The sequence below is a fragment of the Microtus pennsylvanicus genome, chromosome 2 (assembly GCF_037038515.1).
Source record: "Microtus pennsylvanicus isolate mMicPen1 chromosome 2, mMicPen1.hap1, whole genome shotgun sequence".
Taxonomy (NCBI): domain Eukaryota; kingdom Metazoa; phylum Chordata; class Mammalia; order Rodentia; family Cricetidae; genus Microtus; species Microtus pennsylvanicus.
Genome location: NC_134580.1, coordinates 47,530,539 through 47,558,312, shown reverse-complemented (window position 1 = coordinate 47,558,312; position 27,774 = coordinate 47,530,539). Strand labels below are relative to the sequence as shown.

General features: G+C 46.6%; 1 protein-coding gene and 1 non-coding gene across 5 annotated transcripts in view; one reads left to right on the top strand and one right to left on the bottom strand.

The window, feature by feature from the left end:
- Tbc1d31 (TBC1 domain family member 31) overlaps positions 1–24,217 on the top strand; it is a 47,475-nt gene extending 23,258 nt beyond the window's left edge. The window contains exons 9-22 of one of the 4 annotated variants that reach the window (XM_075960986.1): positions 171–250; positions 335–481; positions 3,397–3,530; positions 5,127–5,260; positions 5,811–5,990; positions 6,877–7,109; positions 7,594–7,746; positions 11,913–12,048; positions 14,828–14,920; positions 17,138–17,275; positions 18,365–18,559; positions 20,283–20,421; positions 23,024–23,122; positions 23,876–24,217. In XM_075960986.1, the coding sequence (XP_075817101.1) occupies positions 171–250; positions 335–481; positions 3,397–3,530; positions 5,127–5,260; positions 5,811–5,990; positions 6,877–7,109; positions 7,594–7,746; positions 11,913–12,048; positions 14,828–14,920; positions 17,138–17,275; positions 18,365–18,559; positions 20,283–20,421; positions 23,024–23,122; positions 23,876–24,009 (1,995 nt within the window). In that variant the 3' untranslated portion in view covers positions 24,010–24,217. Of the gene's footprint in view, positions 1–170; positions 251–334; positions 482–3,396; positions 3,531–5,126; positions 5,261–5,810; positions 5,991–6,876; positions 7,110–7,593; positions 7,747–11,912; positions 12,049–14,827; positions 14,921–16,653; positions 16,810–17,137; positions 17,276–17,543; positions 17,793–18,364; positions 18,560–20,282; positions 20,422–23,023; positions 23,123–23,875 lie in introns of those variants that run through there. The other 3 variants (XM_075960987.1, XM_075960989.1, XM_075960990.1) reach the window with 3 other exon arrangements.
- A 3,350-nt stretch (positions 24,218–27,567) lies between these two features.
- Trnam-cau (transfer RNA methionine (anticodon CAU)) lies at positions 27,568–27,640 on the bottom strand. Its single transcript has one exon. It is a non-coding gene; the product is annotated as a tRNA-Met (tRNA).
- Positions 27,641–27,774: the final 134 nt, after the last annotated feature.

Genomic DNA, 27,774 nt, shown 5'->3' with positions numbered 1-27,774 from the left:
AAGTCTGGCGGTCACTGTGGACCAGACTGCCATGTTGTGTTCTGAAGACTGGCAGTCACTGTGGACCAGACTGCCATGTTGTGTTCTGAAGTCTGGCAGTCGCTGTGGACTAGATGACCGCCATTTTTTCTGTTTCACAGCTGTCACTTACCGATGCAATCTTTTTGTAGAATGAATTGTCCGAAGGATTAAATAAAAAACGTTTGCAAATCTTATTGAAAGGCTATGGGGAATATCCAACAAAATACAGGTAAAACTCGGATTCTTTCATTCTAAGTCAGTTTTATTCAAAGCAGGGTTTTTTTATTTATTTAAAATTAAATTTTTGTTTCAGAATGTTTATTTGGCGTTCTTTACTACAACTGCCTGAAAATCATACTGCATTTAGTAGCCTGGTGGATAAGGGGACTCATGTGGCTTATCTCAACCTTCAGAAGAAATACCCCATCAAAAGTAGAAAGCTCCTGAGAGTATTGCAGAGGTACGCTCAGCGCACTGCAGCCGTGCATGGGGATGGGACCCAGGAACTGCGCATTTTCCAAATCCCCTTCTTACAAAGTATCGCTTGGTTCTTGTCTGGTATGTAGGACTGTTTTAAAAACAAAACATACACACATCATGTATGGATGTTAGTTTGTGCTATGTACCAGAAAATCATACTCTCTCCGGTAATCTAAAGGAACAGTGCAAAGTAGTGGAAAGAGCTTGGGGTTTAAGACAGAAGACCTAGAGTGGACTCTTTATTCCATCATTTAATAACTGATAAAGGATATGTCTTTCCTCCCCCATCCTTACATTTTTGGCAGGAAATGAAATGGGAGCTAATCACCCCAATACTGAGATTATTGGGGTGTTTGAAGAGCGTGTCACTCGGGATGTTTATAGCAGCATCTAATTTGTAGTAGACACGTGGTAAATGCTAGTTGTAAGCCCTACATCCAGCTGCAGCCCACCCCTGCATGGGGTGGAGCACAAAGCTGGAAGCTTACGTAAAACATTGGGAGGTTGCTTTTCAGTCACTGTATTGCACAGTTTTCAAGGGTGGACTTTGTAGGTGGCATTGTGCACATCACAAGGCTAAGCGTCTTCACAAGCATCTTCATTGCTAGGTAAATGTGGATTTAATTTATGTTACAGGTAAAGAAACTAAGGCCTAGAGAGATTGGGTAATGTGATTCTGTCACTTTTGTTAGAGCTGGAGTTGCTCCTGGTTTCTAAAATCCAAGACCTTTCTTCAGTGTTACGTGTTTCTGATGAGAAACCGCAAGCTTATGTAAAAGTAGGTCCCCATAAGGAGCAGCTGTGCCCTCGCTAGCTTCAGCAGCTGCCGTGGACCCCTCACTGCAGTGTTCCTCCCTCTCCACAGCAGCCGCTCTGCTGCCTCCCTGGACATGCATGCACATGTGTGCCTTTCAAGGCTGGAGATGCCGGTCCTCTAACCTGAGCATGCGCACTGCTATTGTCATCGACAAGAAGGCTCACTCCTGTACCCACATACCCAATTAGCGTCCCCACTACTGATTGATGTGGGAAGTTTATGGTAAACTTGTTCAAATCTGAATTCAAACAAGTTACACATACAATGTTTGATTGACCCCACCTCCTTGAAGTCTCTTTTATTTTTCTATTTTATTATTTATTTGGCTTTTTGGAAGCAGTGTCTGTGTATCCTAAGCTGTGCTGGAACTTTAGCCCTCCTACCTCATGAGAGCTGGGAGTCTGGGCATGTGCCACCACACAGACCCCCTGGAGCCTCTTTTAATCTACAGATTCTCTTTATTTGCTTGGCAATGTATTTGGTGAAGAACCAGGAATTACCTTACATACTCTACCACAGATTTTCTGGATTTGGTGGTTTATTGCCTTCCTAGTGTTTGCCCTATTTCTCTTTATCCACGATGTACTCACCACTGATCATGCATGAAAGGTCCTGACAAGAGGTGGACATTGCCAGGCTGTGGTGGTGCACGCCTTTAATCCCAGCACTCGTCAGTTCCAGGACAGGCTCCAAAGCTACAGAGAAACCCTGTCTTGAAGGGGGGAGGGGAGAGAAAGTTAGGGTATTAATTTTCTCCAATTGGGTTTACTGGGAGACATTATAGGTGGTTTGTGTGCTTCTGTTAGGAGACTTATAGTCCCTGGTCGTTTCTCTCTTGAAGGTGGTACTGGTCATTGGTGATCATCTTCTAGATCTATCGTGTCCCAGAGACTAGCAAAACACTGACTATCTAGCTCTGTCATTCCTTCTCTTTTATTCTGTGGGAAATTTCTATAAAGAAAAATTTCCAGGGGTTGGGGAAATGGCTCAGTTCATAAAGCACTTACTCAAGGATCTGAGTTCAGTCCCCAAAACCCCCACAAGGCTGGATTCTTAGCTGATCTTCAGTATGCGCCAGAGTCTTAAAGGCTAATGCCAATGAAAGAACGGGCTTGCCAGCGGGAGTGAAGGCAAGCAGACAAAGAGAACACGCTTCCTTCTTCCTTGTTCTTTACATACACTGAAGCCAAAGGTGGGGCCCAGGTCAAAGGTGGATCTGCCCACCTCAGAGATTAAGAGTGGGTTGTCCCACTTCAAATGAATTAATTAGAAAAAATCCCTCGCAGCTGTGCCCAGCCAGTCCCATTTCAGTTATTCCAGATATAGCCAAGTTGACAACCAAGAATATCCATCACACAATGTTGACAAGACTGTGAGGAGCCTTGAGAAAACAGAGATCCCTTCACGGTGTCAGCGGCAGAGTATACAGACATTCGTGGAGGGCTGTGTGGCGGTGGCTGCTGAAATTACAGCTGTGCATATCTTCTGTGCTTACCCGCCTGTTACCCTCTTGAAGAAGGAGGCATCTGTAATGGTACTCAGTGCAGCATTGTTTAGAAAAGCAGAAAGACCCTAAGGCCCAATGACAGGAACCTTATTTAAATAAATGAGATTCCTCAGCACAAAGCTCTCATAGGCACCGAGAAAAACATCATGAAGATATTTATGCTACACATACTGATGTAAATGTTTCAAATATTAACTGAAAACTTCAGGCACAGAACACATATTTATGTAATACCTACCACCATTTGTATGGGGTTAAGTTCTTTTGTTGGTGATAAGGGCAGATTGGGTTCTGGGTTTTGGTTTGGTTTTGATGCAGTTTCACCTTGTATCCCTGGCTGGCCTGGACTTGACAGTGTAGACCAGGCTGGCTTTGAATTCCCAGAGATCTGCCTGCTTCTGCCTCTCCATTGCTGGAATCAAGGTGTGCTTTGCCGCCACCCAGTGCTTCTGAAGAGGGGAACTGTCTGATGGGGAGAAGAGAGAAAGTCTCCACCAAATCCAATCAGTTACCCAGACATTTTTAATAATGCTATCCCTTTCTAGTTTTTATTTCCTTTTCTCATTTCCAGAACCCTCTCTGCGTTAGCTCACTGGTCTACGATCTTCAGTGACACACCGTATCTTCCACTCTTGGCTTTTCCATTTGTAAAATTATTCCAGAACAATCAGCTCATCTGTTTTGAAGTCGTTGCTACTCTCATAAGTAAGTACTTCATGACTGCAGAACCAAACCTCCCTGGTGTCTTGGCACCTTTGCCCCCCTTTGGGAACCTAGAGCTCTTTATTTTTGAGTCAAGTATGAAACAGTCAAGTTGAGAGCAGAAGTAAACACATCAGTCACTTATACGTGGAGAGCTGGGGTTTTTAGACACTTTTGTTGCAGGCTGGACTCGGTTAGAAAGAAGCAGGTCTCGCTCTAGGTGGGGATTGGTTGTTTTCAGAGAACCGCTGTTCGCTGGAGCCCTTTGCACCCAGGGCCTGCTGGTTAGTGCCCAGGTGCTGGCTGCTGCCCTCGCCCCACATCTGAGGCTCCTAAAGTCGAGCAGTTTGTATGATGCGTTGTTCTCGATGTTGGACTTTTGTTTGCTCATTTTCCCCTCATAGCCACCTGTGCAATGGCTAAGGCTATCCCCTTTCTAGAGATGAGACCGAGGCACAGAGGACTCACGTTCTCAGGCTGGTCAGGGCAGTCTGCTCCAGTAATTCACTGCATGTGTCATTCCCACAGCAGCAGTTAAAGAGGTGGAAACCTTGGCAAGATCTTGTTTCTGGCTCAATTATTAGCTCAGATTTCAATGTATGGCAATAAATGAAGTAATAGAGTTCTAGAATTAGAAAGCCCTTATAGACAGTATAGCGCTCTGCTATCGAAACCTCTGCTGTTGGTTTGAGATGGGCGGTCATAACATCAAGGAACACAGCTTAAATCGCTGACGGCTCATGGTCCATCGTGGGAGGGGAGTCACAGCAGCAGCGTCCACAGGCCACAGCAGGAAGTACCCACTGGTGCCGAGCATCACACGCTCTCCCCTGTGCCTCCTGGGGCCCCGTCATGGAGCAGAGCCACGGTACTGATGGCTCTCCTCGTCTCATCGAGACCTCTCTGGAGATGTCCTCACAGACATGCCCAGAAGTTTGTCTCCTGAGTGATTTTAAGTCCTGTCAAGTTGACAGTAAGGGTAAACCAAACACATAGCCCTTTGTTAATCAAAGACAGAAAATACAAGAGTCAGCAGGAAACAGAAGGCCCAACATGTTGGATTAGGAATGGTTTAGAAGTGTGTGTGTGTGTGTACACACGTGTTTTTATTGACACATTTTCAACGACTGCTCTGAAGAAATTGGCAAATTCTCTTTATGCCTAAGTTACTATATTAACACCATGGAGTTTCATGTTCTAGAAACTAAAAAGATATTATCTCTTCTTTATTCATGAGCATATTGAAGAGCAAAATTTTAAAAAATTATTTCATTGGGGCTGGTGGAACAGGGCTGTGATCCAGAGGCTGGGGCAGGTGGACCACAAGTGCAAGGCCTGCCTTAGAACCTATAACTAACTAAATGAATGAGTGAATAGCACAGAACTAGAGATAAAAAGTTCCAGTGCCGATGCCTGTAATCCCAACATTAGGTTGGCTGAGACAGGAGCATCAGAAGTTTGAGACTAGCCTGGGAATATGAATACATACATGCATACATTCATAGATACACACACATGGTGAGACTGTCTCAAAAAATTCTTTTATAATACATAATAGTATTTAAAGACAAAATTTCTGATTATTTTTTTCCTTTGTAGTCAATTGGTGTCAACATTGGTTTGAGTACTTTCCTAACCCTCCCATCAATATTCTTAGCATGATAGAAAATGTTTTGGCATTTCATGACAAGGAACTGCTGCAGCACTTTATAGAGCGAGATGTAACTTCCCAGGTAAGAAACAGAAGGACTTTAGAATGACATCTTTATTGTGAGAGCCAGAATTGACTTTGCAGTATTTCCCCCAATGAATAATGAAAGATATATTCTACTTTGTAATTTTTATTTTTAGATTAATTTATTTGTGTGTGTATGTGTGTGCGTGTGTGTGTGTGTGTACACATTTGTGAGCATGTATGTAGGACTTATTGGGTTATCTAGCTTGATGGCCAACAACTGTGCCTGCTGAGCTGTCCAGCTGCAGTCTGTATTTTTAACAATTTGCCATTCTTCTTTATTGAGTTGTCTTCCTGAAAGTCTATGAAGAGAGTCCAGATAGTTGCTGAGGGTGCAGTTCAGTGGTTGAGCACTCGCCTTGTGTGCACAAGGCCCTGGGTTGATCTCTAGCCTGGGGTAAAGCAGACCTGTTGCCCAAATTCACAAAGTTCTTAAGTTCTTTTCATAATTAAACACTGAATATATTTACTGCATAATTTAAATTTCCATTGACTCTTTTGACTCTTAGATTATCAGTGTGATATCCACCGTTTCTTGTTTGCTTTAGCTGTATGCCTGGCCTCTCCTTGAAACTGTGTTCTCAGAAGTGCTGACAAGAGAGGAATGGCTCCGTTTGTTCGATAATGTCTTCTCCAATCACCCTTCCTTCCTCCTGATGGCCGTGGTGGCCTACAATACCTGCTCTAGAGCACCTTTGCTCAACTCTACTCTTAAGGATGATATTGAGGTAAATACCCGTCCATGGAGAAGGTTCTCTAGGCTGGAAATATGGCCAACGGTGGAGTGCTTGCCTAGCACACACAAGGCCCTGGGTTCCGTCCCATCACCCACCGAGTCAACAGCAAACCCCAAACAAGAAGTTCTCAAATCTCATTTGCTTATGCTAAGAAGTACATTTCTTTAGTGAGAGCCTACAGGGTGAGGCATTGATGTTAGGTGGTGGAAATATAATAGATAAAATGCTGGACCACATCCCTGACCTCATGATTATTGACAAGCAGGTTATAACTGTGCTGTTTTCTCCTTTGTAAAGAGCATTTAACGCTTGATTGTTGCTTGTTCTTTGAATGATCTCATGCGTGGCTCCTTTGGTCTGTATTTGTCTGGAAATGTGTATAGGTAGAACTTGAGAGTTTTACTGTGTGCAGCCAGTTTCGGATTATTGAGACAATGGCTTGTTATGTAGCCCAGGCTGGCTCAAACTCAGTCTGTAGCATAGGCTAGCCTGGGACTCACAGCAGTCCTCAGCCTTTGCTTCCTAGTGCTGGAATTATAGGCCTGAGGCCCGTGATAGCAGCACTAGGAGGCTGAGGCAGGAGGGTCACAAGTTTGAGGCTAGTTTGGACTTTGTAGCAAATTCTGCACTAGCCTAAACTGTTACACAGTGCCAGAGAGCCTCCCCTTCCCTCTCTCTGTGCTCCCAGAACTCTGGCTTCAAAGCTGGCCTCACCCAGCTAGTGTTTCCCCCAGTCTTCTTAAGATCAATTGCTCTGTTTCTCTTGCCCCTTTGAATGTGTGTCTGTGCATCTCATGGTGTCCTCGTTTTTACTACTTCCGAGTGGTAGTTAGCTTTACTGCGTAAACTCTGATTTAAACATCAAGTTTTCTTACAGTATTTTTTTCACCATCGGAATAACCTGGACATAAATGTTGTAATTAGAGAAGTTTATCGTCTCATGGAGACTACGCCTGCTGATATTCATCCAAGAAGCATGCTGGATGCTTTTGTTGCATTGACCAAAGGGCAATATCCCATATTTAATCAATATCCAAAGTTTATTGTGGACTATCAGACACGGGAACGAGAAAGAATCAGGAATGATGAATTGGATTTCTTGAGAGAGAGGTAATCATGTAATTATTCTTGATATAAACCAAACATTGTAAATAAGAAAGACTTTTTTCTTCAGGTTATTTTTATTTATGTGTATGTATGTGTCCCTGCATGGGTTTGTGGGCACTGTGTGTGTGTGGGTGCCCATTGAGACCAGAGGATGGCAGGTCCCCTGGAGTTACAGGTGATTGTGGGTGCTAGAAATTGAACCTGGTCCTCTGCAAGAACAGCACACAATCTCAACCTCCGAGCCTTTTCTCCAACTCCAAGTAAAAGCTTTTAATGAGAAGTCAATTTGAATTCTAAAGTATGTGCATAAAATCCAAATTCAAAGGCTAGAGGTGTCTTCAAAGATGCCCAATTCCTCCTGTATCTGAAAATAAAACCACATAGTGGACTTTCAGCAGGTCCTACGTTTTATATCTTGGTTGTTTTGAATTAAATTACTTCACTTTCTTGTTTGTATTTTTATAATAATAAATATTGTCTACTTCAGGCAGACAGTTGAAAATATGCAAGCTGAAATCGATGAACAGAGAGCTGAGGATGAGGCTTGGTACCAGAAGCAGGAGCTGCTTCGTAGAGCTGAGGAGACGAGAAGAAAGATGCTTCTGCAGGAGGAAGAGAAAATGGTCCAGCAGAGACACAGGTGCAGTCCTCGTGACCCAGGACACAGGTGCAGTCCTCGTGACCCAGGACACAGGTGCAGTCCTCGTGACCCAGCAGGGACACAGGTGCAGTCCTCGTGACCCAGGACACAGGTGCAGTCCTTATGACCCAGCAGGGACACAGGTGCAGTCCTCGTGACCCAGGACACAGGTGCAGTCCTTATGACCCAGCAGGGACACAGGTGCAGTCCTCGTGACCCAGGACACAGGTGCAGTCCTTATGACCCAGCAGGGACACAGGTGCAGTCCTCGTGACCCAGGACACAGGTGCAGTCCTTATGACCCAGCAGGGACACAGGTGCAGTCCTCGTGACCCAGGACACAGGTGCAGTCCTCGTGACCCAGGACACAGGTGCAGTCCTCGTGACCCAGGACACAGGTGTAGTCCTCGTGACCCAGGACACAGGTGTAGTCCTCGTGACCCAGGACACAGGTGTAGTCCTCGTGACCCAGCAGGAACACAGGTGCAGTCCTCGTGACCCAGGACACAGGTGCAGTCCTCGTGACCCAGGACACGGGTGCAGTCCTCGTGACCCAGGACACAGGTGCAGTCCTCGTGACCCAGCAGGGACACAGGTGCAGTCCTCGTGACCCAGGACACAGGTGCAGTCCTCGTGACCCAGGACACAGGTGCAGTCCTCGTGACCCAGGACACAGGTGTAGTCCTCGTGACCCAGGACACAGGTGTAGTCCTCGTGACCCAGGACACAGGTGTAGTCCTCGTGACCCAGCAGGAACACAGGTGCAGTCCTCGTGACCCAGGACACAGGTGCAGTCCTCGTGACCCAGGACACGGGTGCAGTCCTCGTGACCCAGGACACAGGTGCAGTCCTCGTGACCCAGCAGGGACACAGGTGCAGTCCTAGTGACCCAGGACACAGGTGCAGTCCTCGTGACCCAGGACACGGGTGCAGTCCTCGTGACCCAGGACACAGGTGCAGTCCTAGTGACCCAGGACACAGGTGCAGTCCTCGTGACCCAGGACATAGGTGCAGTCCTCGTGACCCAGGACACGGGTGCAGTCCTCGTGACCCAGGACACAGGTGCAGTCCTCGTGACCCAGGACATAGGTGCAGTCCTCGTGACCCAGGACACAGGTGCAGTCCTCGTGACCCAGCAGGGACACGGGTGCAGTCCTCGTGACCCAGCAGGGACACGGGTGCAGTCCTCGTGACCCAGCAGGGACACGGGTGCAGTCCTCGTGACCCAGCAGGGACACGGGTGCAGTCCTCGTGACCCAGCAGGGACACGGGTGCAGTCTAGTGACCCAGCAGGGACACGGGTGCAGTCCTCGTGACCCAGCAGGGACACGGGTGCAGTCCTCGTGACCCAGGACACGGGTGTAGTCCTCGTGACCCAGCAGGGACACGGGTGCAGTCCTCGTGACCCAGCAGGGACACGGGTGCAGTCCTAGTGACCCAGCAGGGACACGGGTGCAGTCTAGTGACCCAGCAGGGACACGGGTGCAGTCCTCGTGACCCAGCAGGGACACGGGTGCAGTCCTCGTGACCCAGCAGGGACACGGGTGCAGTCCTCGTGACCCAGGACACAGGTGCAGTCCTCGTGACCCAGCAGGGACACAGGTGTAGTCCTCGTGACCCAGCAGGGACACGGGTGCAGTCCTCGTGACCCAGGACACAGGTGCAGTCCTCGTGACCCAGCAGGGACACAGGTGTAGTCCTCGTGACCCAGCAGGGACACGGGTGCAGTCCTCGTGACCCAGCAGGGACACAGGTGCAGTCCTAGTGACCCAGGACACAGGTGCAGTCCTCGTGACCCAGCAGGGATACAGGTGCAGTCCTCGTGACCCAGGACACGGGTGCAGTCCTAGTGACCCAGCAGGAACACGGGTGCAGTCCTCGTGACCCAGCAGGGACACGGGTGCAGTCCTCGTGACCCAGGACACGGGTGCAGTCCTCGTGACCCAGCAGGGACACGGGTGCAGTCCTCGTGACCCAGCAGGGATACAGGTGCAGTCCTCGTGACCCAGGACACGGATGCAGTCCTCGTGACCCAGGACACGGGTGCAGTCCTCGTGACCCAGCAGGGACACAGGTGTAGTCCTCGTGACCCAGCAGGGACACGGGTGCAGTCCTCGTGACCCAGCAGGGACACGGGTGCAGTCCTCGTGACCCAGCAGGGACACGGGTGCAGTCCTCGTGACCCAGCAGGGACACGGGTGCAGTCCTCGTGACCCAGCAGGGACACAGGTGTAGTCCTCGTGACCCAGCAGGGACACGGGTGCAGTCCTCGTGACCCAGCAGGGACACAGGTGCAGTCCTCGTGACCCAGCAGGGATACAGGTGCAGTCCTCGTGACCCAGGACACGGGTGCAGTCCTCGTGACCCAGCAGGGACACGGGTGCAGTCCTCGTGACCCAGGACACGGATGCAGTCCTCGTGACCCAGGACACGGGTGCAGTCCTCGTGACCCAGCAGGGACACGGGTGCAGTCCTCGTGACCCAGGACACGGGTGCAGTCCTCGTGACCCAGCAGGAACACGGGTGCAGTCCTCGTGACCCAGCAGGAACACGGGTGCATCCACATGATCCAGGACATGGGTATAATCCACTGCTATGGGAAACTGAGGACAGGAGTCAGATAAGTTCTGTTCCCTTGCCTTTCTTACATAGAACACTGTTTGTAAAGTTACCCAGTGTAATTTCCATTAAGCAAATATGTAAGGTAATAAAAAGTGCATATGCCACCTAAACTTTATGTAGTAAAATTAATTCTAAAGCAGTGTTGAATCTGGCCCCTGCATGAATTTTTAGATGTAATATAAGCTCTAATGTATTTTGAAAATCTTACTTAGCAGTGTTCACTCTAAGTCAGGCATGACCAGTCATCCTAACACCCAGGGAGGCTGAGGCAGGAGGATTGCCAGTTTAAGGTTAGTCTGGGCTTCATAGTGAAGTTCCAGACCCGCCTGGGCTACAGAGTGAGACTTTCTCTCTCTCTCTTTTTTTTTTTTTAAAAAAAAATCATTCTATGTTAGGCAGAAATGCTTTGTATTGGAGTATTGGAAAATCACTTTTGGTGCAACGTAATTTTTGGAGTTTTTTGATTATTTTTTGAGACAGGGTAGACCAGGCTGACCTCGAAGTCACAGAGATCCACCTGCATCTGCCTCACAAGTGCTTGGATTAAAGGTTTGTGTCACTACCACACAGCACAATGTAATTTTTAAAATTATGTTTAACCATAACTATATGATCCAAACAAATTGAAACATAAATCGCTTATCTACTTATGCATTTAGAACCTGTGGTGGTGCATGTTTTTAATACCACCATTTATGAGACAGAGGCATGTGGATCTCTTGAGTTCAAAGATAGCTGGGACAACCAAGGTTGCGCAGTGAGACCCTGTCTCAAAGCCAGCAAACAAATGAGATCTTTGACAAGAAGCTGGAGAGATGACTCAGTGGTTAAGAGCATTTGCTGCTCTTATAGAGAACCTGGGTTTGGTTCCCAGCACCCATAAGGCATTCACAACCATCTGTAACTTCAGCTCCTAAGAGTCCAATGCTTCTTATGACTTCTACAGGCTCCAGGCGTGCATGTGGTGCACATACATGCATGCAGGCAAACACTCGTATACATAAAACAAGGTTTGAAACTTTTACACTTTGGCAAAGGTGGAAATCTCTTGCCCAGGTTTCCCTAGTACTGGGGAAACAGGTGTGTACCTCACACACACTTCTCCCCGTGTTTGTTGAGTCTTATTTCTCCTGGTGATTTAGAGCAATTGCAGAACTGATGACCTCCACTAAAATTACAAAGGGTGTGGGTACCCTGCTTGACGCCATTGTAGTGGTTTTGCAGTGATCCTCTAGTTGAAGAGTATCACTTGTACTGAAACGATGTGATAGCATTTGGCTGCAGCTTGCTGTTAGAACACTGGCCTTGCATGTAAGAGGGCCCTGGATTCCATCAGGGCGCTGGGAAAGTAGCTCACAGGTAGAATGTTGGAAGGTAAAGTTGAAAGGATGGCCAGTTGCCCTCACCATGACCCTCTTGAGTACTGGCTTTGTTTCTTGTAAGCACAGTTGTGTTATAGTGGACAAAATGTATCCAAATAGCACAGTGGTAAAAAAAAAATCAAAGGTGTGTTGGAGAGTGCTTTGATACAGTTTGTCTTTCAGGCTGGCTGCTGCGAAAAGAGAGCTGAAGATGAAGGAAATGCGCTTACAGGATGCTGCTAGGAGACGCTTTCTCAAGCTTCAGCAGGATCAGCGTGAGATGGAGCTGCGCCGGCTGGAGGACGAAATTGAGAGAAAGGTTCATCAGCTTTAATCTTACTCAAGATCTCCCTGTAGCCTCATGGAACGAGCACCTTCAAATTATGTGATGGTGCTAGAGTCCATGACAGTACTAAAACAGCTCCTCCAGTTCTGTTTACTTTTACGTTCATCTATCCTTCGGGGGTGATCCTCAAGACAAGGCTTCTCTGTGTAACAGTCCTGGCTGTCCTGCGACTCTGGAAGTCGCTTTGTAGATGGCCTCGAACTCACAGAGATCCACCTGCCTCTGCTTCCCAGGTGCTGGGATTAAAGATATGCACCACCACTGCCTGGCTCAGCTATCCTTATGCCAAGAAATTAGTCAATTTAATGACTGTTTGTTTAGAAGTAAAAGCCTGTCAGGTGTTGATTGTGAGCTGGGGGAGATATTCTTCTCTATTATGAAAATTCACATGTGATCAATACAGAAAGAATTCCAGTCCAGAACATCTGGAGCTAGAGAGCTGACTTCCTGTGCTTCCTCATCTCTACAGCTGAGCTGTCTGGGGTGTGGGTGTGTTACGTGTGTAAAAGTGATTCACCATGGCGAACTCACCAGTGAATACATCCACAGTGAAGAGAGCTGATACATAAAGACAACATGGAAAGATGTTAAACAGTCTTTAAAAACATGGCACAAAAATAGAAGGCAAATGAAATTTATATAAACATAAGAAAATATAACTACTCCTCTACCTTTAGAAACACAGGAAAAGACTGTAATTAACCATTTTCTAAAAACAAAACCCAGGTTAGTCTCTGCAGATGAAATGTCTCCCCATTAACCGTGACATTTCTAACCAGATAGACGGCAGCCTGCGTTCATTCGCCTTTGCAGCTTGTGTTTTGCACAACAGTCTCACATAGCTGTGTATGCCCTGCAGTGTATGGCTGGGCTATAGCCCTTTTCTGTTGTAAGTATCTTCAGCTGGCTTTTACCCTTGCCTCTTAAAAATGTTAATAGTGTCATTTGTTTTTAATAGTATCTTAATTTTAAAATTATTCGCAAAGTGGGTAGTTGTATCAAAAACCTTGTGACACTCAAAGCCTAAAATATTTACCCTCTGTTACTTTGTAGAAAAAAGGCTTGCAGGTGTATCTGAACATTGACTGTCAGGAGTGAGTTAGGGACCTAGACAGCATGCCATTGCCCCAGCACCGTTTGTTGTTAGCGCCCACGTGCTGGGTAACATTGTTACTCATAGACTTGCCTGTCTCCTCAGTCTTCACTTGCTTTGTGTCTGTCCAGCAGCACACTGGGTGACAGCAGCTGTGACTCTTTAGCCTGGCCTCGTCCTCACTCCTTGTTCTTCTGAAATACTTACATTCCAAACTGAGAATCCCATCTTTTTGAGTCCTTTCTCCCTTCAACTGAAATTCTTCTCATTAGGATTGTATTCAATTTATACATTAATCTTGGAAACTTAAAACCTAGTTTTAATAAAATATGTCTTGTAAAACATTTAATTTAATACTTCTTGTTTTGTTTAGGGCTAATTAATTTTAGTTGGCTTTTACACTCTGCAGTTCTTTTAAATTACTTCATCCAGTGAATCAAATTAATAGCTTTGTATTCTTAATAAAAAGCATATATTCTTTCCCAAAAGTGGTCCATGCTCAAAACTCTGATGTCTTTATCCCAAATCCTCTTGACATACAGTGAGGTGTCCTGATTCTTCTAAGCAGCAGCGGGGAGACCCTGCATGCCCTTCTGGCTGCCTGTTCCTGTGCTGTGCTCTGAGTCTGCCCCAGCTCCAGCAGGGGCTGTGGACATCTACGCATAGTCTCGTGTGATCTTCTTGTAGAGCTGTTTGTATCTCTGAAAATTCATAGTCGATGACTGGGCCCTCCACAGAGAGTGGTGCTCTCCTTCCACACACTTCTTCCCCTCTGCTGCCAGGATCCGGCTTCATGCTCAGACCTCCCCTTAGCTAGTGCTTTTCCCGTAACTTCCTCGAGGTCAGTTGCACAGTTTATTTTACTCCTTGAGTGTGTGTCTTTGCATCCCACGGTATCCTTATTTTTACTGCTTCTTCTCTTGAGTATTTAATAGCATGCGCTTTAGTCAGCAGGCATTTGGTAGTGACCAAGATCGCAGCCATACAGTCCTTACATGTTCGCTGAATGAATGAATGGGAATTGACAGTTGGAAAGCTGATTGGTTGTGGTTTTGTTGTTTTGTTTTCCAAATACACATCGTTTATTCTCTTCTCTCCCTTAAAGATAACTGGGTCTGTAGGCAGCCAAATACTTAGGAAGATGCTATAGAGAGTCCCTTACCCAACTCCTGTCTTACAACTGAGAGCCCCAGGTAATCAGACTTGGGGACAGTGAGCTCCAGTAAGCACGGGCCATGCAGAGCACAGAGCAGTCAGACAAGTCACAAGAAACCAAGTCAGTTAAAGTTTTTTACAATTGAATACACTATTTTTATAAGAGTAAGCATTGTTTCTCTCTACCCTAACTTGCAGTTGCTGGTTTTCCGTAACTGGGAGCTGGTTGCTGTAATGGGGAAGAGCTGCCACCTGCTAGTCAGTCTGTCTACGTGGGCATATGGCAGCTGTGCGTGCTTCTTAAAAACACAAGCTTAACCCAGATTAGCCCTCAATTACGAGAGTACGACTGTGTTACCAGCTACTCTGTTTTAAACCCAGTTCCTGGTGGTTGCTGTTTTTGGAGTGCTGTTAATGGAATACCTGAATTACAATATTATTAAATCTATGAAAAATTGTGCTGTGAGTTCGTAGGGACCTTGACAATTTGTGATTTGTCCATAGGTACAAATGAGAGATGAAGAAATTGCTGCCACGGCCAAAGACCTGGAAATGAAACAGCTGGAGCTCGAATCACAGAAGCGACATTATGAGAAGGTAGAGGCCAGCGGGCTGTGGGTTTATATAAACTGCTCGTCTGTGGTTTATATTGTGCATTTTATTTACTCTTGAAGCAGGATATCATGTCACCCAGGATTGTAAGTTGGCGGATGTTGGAATGCGTATGTGCAATGCTCAGATTCGCAGCTCTCCGGCAATGTAGTCGCAGGTCTGGGCACCAGCTGGAGCCCACCTTTGGCCTCACCATGGCTTCCCGTTTGCTAAGCTCCCCAACAGACCTTTATGTAGCAGGGACTAAAATCCCTTATCTGAGGACCCGAGTGAACTTTGCCACCCTGCGCAGTGCACAGTGCTCAGAACTCAGAACCCTCCCAAATCTGAGCGGCTACATGTTGAGCATTTAGATAAGGGAGAGTCTCTGAACTTCAGTGGGAACATGAAGCAAGAAATATAAATCTGAATATCTGAATTGCATGTGGTTAGGGTAAATATTTTCAGTTTTTATCATTGAAAAGAATTGTTAATGCAAGTTTTTATTTGAGAAAAACATTTTGTTACTCATTCAGTATTAATTAGGACAGTATGATGCAAGTCTCTTTCTGAATGGCTAGAGATCTTCATAGTTATCATCTGTAGCGGCTGCTGTTGAGACATACATTATTTAAACTTAAATGTTTGGGCCAGAGAGACAGCTCAGTGGGCAAGAGCCCTGACTGTTCTTCCCGAGGACCCAGGTTCAATTACCCATGCGTACACAGCAGCAAAAACCATCTGTAACTCCAGTTCCAGAGTACAGTGGGGTGATCCATTGCCCTCTATGGCACTCTGTGCACGTGTGCACTTAAATGCATGCAGGCACAACACCCATACACATAAAATAAAAATAATAAATCTTAAACTTAAATGCTTAAATTGCCTACAATTTTTAGTAATAAACATCTTTGTACATGTACCTTTTCTGTATGTAATTGAAAAATATTTTTATCTTTAGGTAATTGTGAAGGTAATCCAGCTGCTTGTAGATCATTAGAAAAATAAAAGAAAAATCTCTGAATGAAGAAATAACTCCTGGGTCTTGAGCAGTGGCACACCAGTAACTCCAGCTCCAGGGGCTCCAACTTCTGGCCTCCGTGAACATTGCACACGCATGGTACACATACATCCGTGCAAGCAGAACACTCATGCACATTAAATAAATAATTTTTTTCCTTTAAGAAAGAATTCCTGGGGACTGGAATTTCATCCTATAGTTTTAACACTGAGTAAGCTCAGTGGTTAAGAGCATGTACTGCTCTTGAGAGGACTGGAGTTTAGTTCCCAGCACCCATATCAGGTGCTCACAACCACCAGTAACTCCAATTCCAGGACCTCTGAGGACACCTATACCACACACACAGAGACAAATTAAAAATAAATCTTAAGATAGAACACACAGGCCCTGTATTTAATCCTAATACTGTAAGAAGAAAACTCATGTCCTTAGCAGTGGTTAGTGAGGCCATTGGCACATGCAGTTTGTGTTCTGCCTTTCTAACTTAGACCATCACGGAGATTGTTGGCATCCCTCGTGCCCCAGCCACCGTTAGCACCACCTTTCATGTCCCCACCTAGTCATCGAGTTCCATCTCTACGGATTTATCTAGCCTGGATATTCCATTTCAATGCAACATATAGACAGCGCCTCTGTGACTGGCTTCTTTCATTTAGCGTAGTGTTTTCAAGGTTTATCTATGGAGTAGCATAATTTGGTGCCTTATTCCTTTCCATAGCTGGGTAGTGGATACGCTGTGTGCAACAACAGCTTCTGTTTCTGTTGAGGAGTCCAGGGGAGCTATTGTGCACACCCTCAGCACTCAGCCATGCAGCTCGCAAGCCCAGCTTCGCTTCACTCTCTGATGTGTGAAACTGCAGTGGTACCTGGAGTGAGAGCACGGGACCCTCCCAGGTCTGTGCACACAGCCCTTGACTTGTGGTTCACATGTGGTCTCCAGGAACAGCCACCCACGGCTGCTGTGTTTCAAAGGCTGATACAGAGCCAGGGGTGGGCTGGGCATGGATCCCTTCTTCCCGAGCCATGTTCCCCAGCGTGTCACACACCTGTTAGCTGCTAGTCTCAGTGCATTTGTGGAGAAGTTTTTCCGGGTCCCTGCAGTTATCAGTGAAGTCACCACTGTTTCCATTTCACTCTGATAATGAGACAGTTACAGTTGTCCTTGGGGCCTGAACAAAGCAAAGTCCTTTTGTGCTTAACAGGATCTTACTAGAAGTCAAGATGCTATTGCAAAGGAAATTCGAGATGGTGCGGATGCCCATCGGCGGAAAGTGGCTCTTGAAGAACACATGTTCCGGAATCTACTAGAAACCAGCCAGCTGGGGAACAGGACTCTGAGGGTGAGAGCCTACTCAACTTGGGGTCCACAGCGGGAGCTGGGAGGTGGCCTTCTGAGAGCTCGCATTTGGAAGTTTTTGAAGTTGCATAATCCATTTGTTTATTTTGTTTGCCTCTGTCCTTAGAAGCCCCGGGGCTTTGTATTTATGGGTTGTTGACGGCATTGGTCCACGCGGCTGACGTGCCCTTTGAGAGAACGTTAAGGCACATGAGGACGCACAGGAGAACTAATAACTTGCACCTTGTTCCGTCCTGCTGTGTTCCTCTCAGGAATTGCCCCCAAGAGCACAAGGTCGCAGAGCCTCAGGCCTGTGCATGGTGTACAAGCCAGGCTTTCCACAGCGGCCTCTGGAAAATGCGCATCCAGTAACATGGGCCAAGGCGGGATTGGAAACACTGGTGTGAAATGAGAGCTTGAGCCAGGTTTGATTCACAATATCTTGGTGAAGCCTTAAAGAAAAATTTCCAATTATTTTATAACATTTCTTACGAAGTGCCCTTTCAGAAATGTTAGTTTAAGTGGACTGAGATTCGACGGGAGATGTTCAGAAAGAACTTTCTCTGAGGTTGATTTAACACAATGCTGTGTTCTGAAAATGAGGGATGGTGGAGGCTGAGAGGAACCTCTGCACCAGTCAGTCTCTTAGCGGACTCCTCTGAAGTACTGTACTGTTTTGTTTCTCTTACAGGTTTTTTGGTTTTGTGCATCTGAAAAGGGACTTTTTCTAACTGCTTTTCAGGGTGTTAAAAGCAGATGTTGTTGAATTTTGCCTTTTGTCTAACCTGGGAGTTCCCAGTTTGGGCAGGAATCGGAGTCACTTAAGGAGTTAGGGTTGTTTTGAGAGAGGGTCTCACTACCTAACCTTGAGCTGGCCTTGAACTCACAATCCCATCCGGTACCCCATCCATGGCCTCTCTAGAAGCTGTTAAACTACCTCCGCTGACCTGGTGATGAATTTAATTGGTTTATGGTGGGGCCCTGAAGTCAGTTTGGTTAAACACATGGCGCAGCCTAGCAGACTCAGATACAGCGAGTGAACGTCCATACCTTACATGATTTCACCTTGTTTCTGAAATTTTCTTTTTCTTAGGTAGTTGAGGACAATTTGGCTAAAGCTGAGCAAGCCTGCCTCGATGCTGACTGGCAGATTCAGGCTTTACACAAACAGAAGTGTGACGACCAGCAGCGCAGCGAGGGCTACCAGGAAGTCACCACTCTCCTGCAGAAGAACAGGAGGAGGGAAATAGAAGTCTTAAATGCCATGATGAAGGAGGAAGCGAAGAAGGTAAGGGAAACTTACAAGTGTCTTGTTAGTATGCTAAGCTAATCTCTTCCCTTGCCAGCTGGACCCAGTCTTTACTAATACAAGGCAGGCACCCTACCACTGATTATTCCCCTCACCCTTTAAATGATCACGATATAATGGGCTATACAGCAATACCACTTTTGGGTATGTACCCAAAGAGTGCTCAATCATACCACAAGGATATGTGCTCAGCTATGTTCATAGCAGCATTGTGTGTCATAGCCAGAACCTGGAAACAGTCTATATGCCCCTCGACCGAAGAATGGCTAAGGAAAATGTGGTACATTTACACAAGGGAGTACTACACAGCAGAAAAAAGGACAACTTGAAATTTGCAGGCAAATGGATGGATCTAGAAAACATCATATTGAGTGAGGTTACTCAGACCCAGAAAGACAATTATCACATGTCCTCACTCATAAGTGGCTTTTAGACATAAAGCAAAGAAAAAACAGCCTACAGTTCACAACCCTAGAGAACAAAGAGGACCCTAAGAGACAAACATGGATCAAATCTACATGGGACTTATTTAAACAATAGGCACTGTAGCCAGTAGTAGAGGTACCCAAGGCAGCAGAACTGTAAGGAGAACGGAAGTAATTTTCTTTTTCAGGGCAGACTGAAATCAGTACCATGACTACTGTCCTCAGACCTCATCTTCCTACCTGCAGATGTGGGAGGCTCGGGCTTTGGCTGGCCATTTGAGTAGCTAGTATCTGTCTTCCTGTCTGCTGATACACTGTAATAGCCTCTTCCCTGCCCTGTCCCACAGTCTCTTCCCTCCTACCTCACCCTAGTGAGGGGAGAACCTGCCTTATAGCCCTGTCACTCAAGGACTAGAAAGAAGGTTGAGATACGGGGCGGTACCCAGAACACTCAATCACTGGCCATAGGCGCATAGTGGTGGGAGCCCTTTCTGTCCAAGGCAAGGATTGCTGGCACCGTCTCAGCAGACAGTGCAGTTTGAGGTAAAGCAGTGCATTTGAGAGTAGACCATGAGTCCTTGTGCAGGCACGTGCTGCACAGTCCTTGCATCCAGCATCCTGGCCTTAAAGTCACCTCTACTGTGGTGTGGTCTTGGGAAAGCTGGCTGACTCTGCCCTGACCAGTAAGGGGGAATGATCTCTGCTGCCTTTCTGGCCTCAGAGTTTGAGAGTCTTTGAGTTTGTATTTAATGAATTGGCATTTTAATCACAAAATTTGTATGTGTGCTTCCATGTAAAGGCTGTAGCATTTTGGGGTGTTTTAAATTCACCATTTAGTCATCCTCTGAACTCATTTTAAGATGAATTTTCTCATTTTATAGGGAAAAGAGCTGGGATGGTAGAAATCACTAGACTTCTATGATCAATGTGTGTTCCAGAGCCAAGCAAATAATTAATTCTCTGAATTTTGTAGTCTCTGTAGCATGGGCATAGCATTTACATTAAAGGAGACTAATTCCCATTGTTAGGAAGCTAGCTTAGTCTGGTAAGGCCTGGAACCTTACAAAAGAGTTGCTGCTTCACTGCTAGCAAGACCTGCCTCTGCTCTCGGGGTTCTTACATAACCGCGGGCCACCACAGACACCCCAGTTCCCACAGTACCACACAGGTCCTGTGTTTCTCAAGTACAAAGGAGAGTAGTAGAGGAAACGGGGCTCACTCCGCGCACGTGGTCTGTTTGCACTCTCTGATGGTCTTTTTGCCCCACTCATGAGCAGTGGAAGGAAGCCGGAGGAAAGGAATTGCACTTGGAATCAGAAAAGAGAGCCTCTGCCCTGTCGGATGCCTCTAGAAAGTGGTTCTTAAAGCAGGAGACAAGTGCAGCTCGGGAACATGGTGGAGATCTGCTGTGCGAAGGTGAGTGTCCGTGGGTCTGCTACCAGGGATACATCTACAGGCCATTTTTGTTTCTTTCATTCAAATTGTGCTTGACTAAAAGGGACTAGTAACCTTTTTGAGGAGAGGAGTACAGGGAGAGTAGGCTGGGGGTAGCAGAGTGCCTCTCAAGAAAACAGCCTGAGCGGGGTCAGAGGTTGGCAGTGGAGGGCTTGCCTCAGCTCAGGCCGGCACAGAACTGTCACACAGAAGACAGAGCAAAGTCTCCACGCCCTGTAGAGCTGCTTTACTCCAGGCGGCTGTGCTCTCTGGAATTCTCTTACTCTTCTGGAATCTGGTGTGTCCCCAGAGAACTATTTCTAAGTTTAGTAAGGATGTGCTTCACCAAACAATTGGCTCCAGGGCAACAGGGTGTCAAAGTACCACAGGGATCTTCCAGGGCCTAACTGTTAGGTTTTAGGATAAGGCTTGCGACCCTATCAACTGAGAAATCAAAATTCTATTGGGCTACTGAGATGACTCAGCAACGCAGACCCCAGGTGCCACCCCTGACAGCCTGAGCTGGATTCCCAGCATCCTTATGATGGAAGAAGAGAACTCATTCCACTGACCTCTGACCTCTGTCCTCTGACCTCCACGCGTGCACAAAATAAATAAGTGAGCAAATAAGTGTAATTTTAGATGAAAATTATAATGTCACATTCTAAGTAGAGTCCAGATAGGAGTTCTCTTTTACTGCATTTTCTACTGTCAGGCTTTTGTATATGACTTTTACCTTTTAAAGCAACAGCTTCAGGCTAAAGAGACTGCTCAGAGCTTAAGATCACTGACTGTTCTTCCAGAGGTCCTGAGTTCAATTCCTAGCAACCACATGGTGGCTCCCAACCATCTATAATGAGATCTGGTGCCCCCTGCAGGCCTACAAGGATATATGCAGACAACAGTATACATAATAATAAATCTGGAAAAAAAGAAGAAAGCAACATTGCCTTTAAAAAAACAACAACTTCACTGTATATATACTGTATCAATATACAGTTTGCCTGTTTATAGTATATAGTTGAGTATGTGTTCAAACTTGGTGCTGTGATGTGTACCTGTAGTCCAAGCACCCAGAAAGATAAAGCTGTCGTGAGTTTCAGTTCTGTGAAAATTCAGTGAAATTTGAGGAGAGAGAGAACAAATTTATTCATACAGTGAAATCTGATTCTACTAGAAAAAGGAATGTTCAATGCTTCAGAATAGCTGACCCTGAAGACTGTGTCTAGTTAAAGAAGCCAGACGTGAAAGGCTGCCCACTCACTGAGAGCACATCCATATGACGTCGTCAGGAAGGGGACAGCTCCACAGAGGGGAGCAGGCTGGTGCCGGACCGTGGTGGGGAGAGGGCTGTAAAGGATCTGGGAGTTCTCTGGGAAATGATGAAAATGTTCTCAAAGTAATGATGAGGACTACAATCATTTTGAATGTATTAATTATATATAAATTATATACATAAAAAGAAAAGGCAGTGGGAGTCAACAAGACATTGTTTTCCATACAAGCCCGATGTGCAGGCAGTGGAAGGGAGGAGCCGTGTGCGCTGCCCTGCACTCGGCATGTGTGCGTACTCTCTACCACAGCCACAGTGAATGATCAGATAACATGGGCATGCTGTGCCAGACAGGGCCCTGGACCAGGTTTCAAAATACAAGGTGTTGGAGGTAGGACAGGAAGGGCTTAGAAGAAAGGAGGTGACACGTGGGACAGGTGAGCCTGCGGGGGACCCTGGCCTGAGATCGTGGGGCTGAGTATAACCACTGAGCGCCGTGCCTTCGGTTTTCTAGTCTCCAGTCTCCTGTTTGTAAAGGGAAAGATGGTGTCTGGGAGTCTTGGATTTTGCTACAGTTCCAGCATTATTTTATACCGTCCTCCAACCACCTGTTTCTAGAACTGCTGGATAAATGTGCACACAAACATATTCTGACATTTTCTCTAAGAATTTTTGTGGTGGGTACCTGTGTATGGCCGTGAGAGTTCTCTCCTTCCACTGTGTTGTCCGGGATTGACTCTGGTTTTGGGTTTGGCAGCAATGCCTTGACCTGCCCAGTCTGTCAGCCCTGTCAGAGGAGAGCAGTTACTGCACAGCCGCGCTCCCAGGGCTTTGCTGCTGCTCTACTCTGGTCAGGCTTGCTGCTTCTGATTCGCTGTCTGGACTACGTAGCCCACCAGGCTAGCCACCCCGCTGCCACCGATGCTCACAGTGGTTCTCAGGGACCATTTGCTAACACATTCCGTAATCTCTATTAATATTTGGGATCACCACCCTGGCATCTTTTACAAGGAAGGGAATCTGGAGCCTTGTGTGTGCTGACAGGTGTTCTACCACCAAGCCGTGCTTTTAGCCCCTGGTGCCCACTTCTTAGCTCTCTGTTGGCCTTTGTTTTAGTTGATGTTGGTAAAAGCCATTAGCAGAGCTTCAGTGCAGCTGCGCACTCCTGACGCTGCACTTCTGCTGTGTGCCGAATGCAGCAGTGTTCTTCCCAGAGCAAGAAAGGAGGGAAGCGAGTTTACCACGCATAGTTTGTCCTCAATAAATGGTTTCTGCTGGATCTCACACCTTTCTTCTCTCCGCCCTTTCTAGCAGAACTGCCCTGGTTGCAAAGGGAACACATGGCCTCAAACTATTTGTCCCAAACCTCACAATTAAATGGCGTTTCTGAAATGGATTCCTCCACACAGAGTAAGTTGGTAAATAAGGAAGACTGTGGTTTTACTTTTCAAGGGGGGAGGGGTGTCACACACATCCTGGAGTGGATGCATAGGCCACATAGTCTCTCTGCACTTCAGAGCAACCAGGAGGAGCCAACTGAGCTCAGTTATTTGGATGCAAAATGAAAGCACGAAAGCTGCCTTCCTTTGGGGGATGAAAATCATTTTCAGAAGCTGGAGCTATTTAAATATGTAAAGGGTGCTCCCGCGATTCTGATTCCAGTGTTCCCAGCCCCGCGATGGGGATGAAGCTCTATAAACTTGAGCAGGGTGTTACTCTAGTCTTGATCTCCCCTGCCGTTAGCTACTGCCGGAACATCCTATCCGGTGTTTGGGGAGGTTGCTGTGGTGCCCCGTGCAGCTCCTAACTGGGAGTCTGTCCTGTCTCCTTCCCGCTGAGCACCATGGTGGGATGTGGGCTGTGCTGAAGAGCTCAGCCCCCTAGCCCAGCTGTGTGTCTGATTCAGACAGGACTGTGCTCAGTGCCCAGAAGCTGTGAGTTCTCTGCGGTCATTCAGTCAGTTCAGCAACAGCAACAAAAAGCTGCTTGGGTGGGAAATGAAGCCACATCGAGCAGGGTGATATGGCTGGCTGTTAGTTCAAGAAACATTTTTAGGATATTGGTTTTTGTTATTGATTTTTATAACATAATTCCACTGAAGGGAAGTACTATATTAGTACATCAGGAAACTCAACTGATAATAACTGTAATTTCGTATTCAAGCTTTTTCAAGTAGGAAAACAACAGAATGGAACCACACGGAACGTGACCTTCTCAAGAAAGTGCGGAATCTTCGCCAGAGACTCACAGCCCAGGCTCGGGACAGGTGTCAGCCCCCTCATCTTTTGGTGACATAGAAGGCGCTTCACCATGAAACAACCCAAGGGATACCTTTTAAATCAATGGCACTGATTTTTCAATTATTTATTCTAAATTTTTAGAAAGGTCAGACTTTTGTATAGAGAAATATGTCTATAAAATTATGTTTTCTATTGAATTCTAATGCTTTGGGCTTGTAAAGGGCGTCTGCAGTATTTCACAATAAATGCATTTGGAAACTTTTAAGCCAGCTTGTCTTTCTTCTTAGAAAGAGGAGCACAGACTTGGGAGTGTTCAGCTGATGAGATGGGGTGTGTTTTAAAGATAAAGAATAAATAAAGAGCAGGACTTCGTGGTCAGGGAGGCTGCGGAGTGAGTGCAGGCGCACACTCCAGATCTGATGGCCTGAGTTCAAATCCCTGGCCTCACAAGGTTTCGGAAGGAGAGAACCCAGTTGTCCTCTGACTACCGCACACTTGGGTGCCCATCATGAGTAACTAACCTGTAATTTCAAACAAACAAGAAAACTGGGTTTGCTCCAACAACAAGCAGGATGGGGTTAGAACCCTGCAGTTGTGGGGTTGGCTGGATGGCAGCCTCCTGCACTGCGCTTCTGGACTGTGCGGTCTCTTTGTGTGACCATCTGTGGTCTCCTGCCCTCTGCTGACAGCAGGCAGGACTGCACTGTTCCACTGCAGGACCTGTGAGAATCAGCAGGTGTCTGCAGTTCAGCGAGTGGCGCACCGGCCCCCAGGAAGCTGCTGTTATGAAACCGCAGCTACTACCGCTGAATCAGTAAGACCTCTTAAAGAAACTGCCGCACACCACCAGCACACAGCAAGAAGCGGTGTTAAACCCTGTATTTTTGTTTCTACAATTCCTTTTTAAGCTTTCTCAGGTTTTGTGTGGACTTAGATAGCCACGTTGGCACCAATTTGTCAGGCCCTCCTCCTACACTTAACTTTTTTGGACTTTTTAAAATAGTGTAGATTCACAGCAGCAACGCTCAGGCTGGAAGACGCTCTACAGCTTTCTTGGTTGGTTGACAAAGTTGACTCAATATTGGCCTCTGTTTGATGAGTCTGAGATGCCAACATTTGCCCGGCTTGATACAGAGCTCCTTAAGCTGTAGGTCACGGCGCTATATGGAATCCTGTCACTGAATGGAGGTCAGGAACCTTTGACGACAGCAAGATGTTTCTGCACATGCAGCAGCCAAAGATGAGTCCGGTATCAAATGCACAGTGGTTCTGGGGCTTTTCCACGCTGCATTGCGCAGCATCACTGCTGCCTCTACTCTGAACACACACCAAAGACTACCGCTGAAGACATCTAGCCTCTGATTCAAGATTTTTACTGTGTGCTATAGATTCCAAGGCTTTTACTGTGCATGCTGAGTTTTTTTGTTCTTCTGGAAAAATAATGGCTTAATTCCGGAAACAGACTTTTAATATATTCCTACTGCCATTCCTCAGAACGCAAGCATCAAATTAGTGTATTTTAAGATTGTATCATAGTTAAAATAATTGGTTTAAAATACTGCTGCATCTATGGCTCAATGATAGAGTGTTTGGAATCTTCCCAGCAATGTCAAAATTACTGTTTGAGTTTAAAAAAAAAAAATCACTAAGCAAATTTTGGCTAGGGATTAAGTCAGAATTTCCAACAGTTTCTGAAATGGCCCAGAACATACTTTGGCCACTCTGTTCTACATATTTATGCAAAGCCAGGTTCCCAACATTAGCAATTATAAAATAGAAATATCATCAATTTTGTGAGGTGGGTTGTTCGTGCTCCTGCTTTCTTGAGGCAGAACTTAATAGCCCAGGCTTGCCTCACACTTGCTGGGTAGCTGAGAATGACTTTGAGCTAATCTTCATCCCCCTACCTGCCAAGCAATGCGGTGACAGGCTCGCACTACCATACTCAAGAATACACCAGTCAGCTCTGAAGAAGGCTGCACATTACAGTATCACGTTCTCAGCCGAGACTTCATTCGCTGTATAAAATTCAGTGCTTCTATCTTATTCGCATTCCAGTTTGCTTTTATCTCTAATAAATGGTTTAGTTATATGTATACTCAGAATTGCTGTTAAAAACTAGTTGTAAAATGAAAATTGCTCCCTAGGACTGCCGGGAAGATGGCGGACAATCAGAGCATTCTTACCATGATCTTTCAACAAACCCCTCATGCCCCAACTAAAAAAAAAAAAAACCTAAAATAAAATTGTGGCTTCTTCTCAGTAAATTTTATTCATGTATTTATTTATATACTTATAAACCCGGGTCATGTAAAATTTTCTCAGGCCAAAAGGAAAATCTTAGAAACCCCCGGTGTAGACAATGCTCTTCAAACTTAGGAAGTTAGGAACGGAATTGTGGGTTTATGACATAACCCCACACACCTCCCAACTCCAGGTTCTGAGCCGAAAAGAAGGCCTTCAGTCAGGCATCCAATGTGAAATCATCTGCCAACCTGAGAAACTCCGTGGTGGCCCTGCTGGCCGAGAGCAAAGGTAAGAAACACCACCACCTGGAGTCGTAGTCTGTGGTAGCAGCGACCCAATGGGCTTTGCAATTCCCCAAGTCAGCAATTCCCCAAGAGCAGCAAGGTGCAGCAAGACAGTAATAGTCGGGGTTCTTTGGCTGCTGTGTTGTCTCTAAGAACGAAGGAGACAGACAGATTGCTAAAATGTAGCTCAGTGTATGCAGGAGAAAGACTCTGGACCCAACGGCCCAGATCCGTGGACCTGAGACTCAGTTTCCACTCACCGTAATCCCAGCCCCTCAACCTCTTGGCTGAAGGGGAGGGAGGCTTAAGAAAGGACCTGCTGTAGGCCCGCATCATTAGCCTTCCCCAAGGACTCTTTATTGAATGAAAAGGAGGAAAAGAAAACCCCAGACCTGGCAGGGATTTCTAGAGGACGATCCGACTAACTGCGGACCACTACAGTTGGGGCTCGGGGCGATCCAGGAAGTCTTCGGGGGAAGTTTGAATCCCAGGGAGTGGAGGGAGTCAGGAAACTAACCCGTGCCTATCCTAGAAGTACCTGAATCGGCCACTGAGCTAAACACACCCCAGAAAAATGACAGACTCTCCACGCTGCCACCCCCGACCCACTAAAGAAGGGTTGTCACTCTGGGAAGAATCCTCTCTACCGCAGTTATCCCTGACAGGGGTGCAGCTTGGAAGGTGAAGCGGGTTACATTTGACATACCCCCCACGTAACTTGCTATTTGATCCGTGGTGGCACCGCAGCCGCCTGCAGGAGTGGCCGAGGCCCCTGCAGTGCTCGAGCATGGGCGGGTCCCCACCGCTCTCCGCCCAGCTCCTGGCCCCTCAAACCGCACGGCTAGCAGCACCCGGCAAAACTGTACACCTTCCCAGCCCGGGGCTGTCCTCGTCCCCAGCGATCAAAATTATTGCCAGCTCAAGAGCAGGGTAAGGATCAACAGGGCTAGGGTCACCTAGGACGTGCCAGGCAAGGAAAGACAATCTCCGCGCTGGGGCTGCTTCGTGTAACTTTCAAACCCGGACAAGAATACAATTCATTTCTGCCAAAGGTATTTTATGTCTGAAAAGATCAAAATTATTGTGCCCCGTGTGAGGATCGAACTCACGACCTTCAGATTATGAGACTGACGCGCTACCTACTGCGCTAACGAGGCACCTAGTGGTTGTCTTCGGCCTAATTATGAAGAGTCTGCTGGAAAAGCGCAGTGCGCATGCTCAGATCTTTGAGTTTCCTTTAGTTTTGTTCCCATTTCAGAACCCCAGAGGTCCCTGCCCATTTCGGACCTGC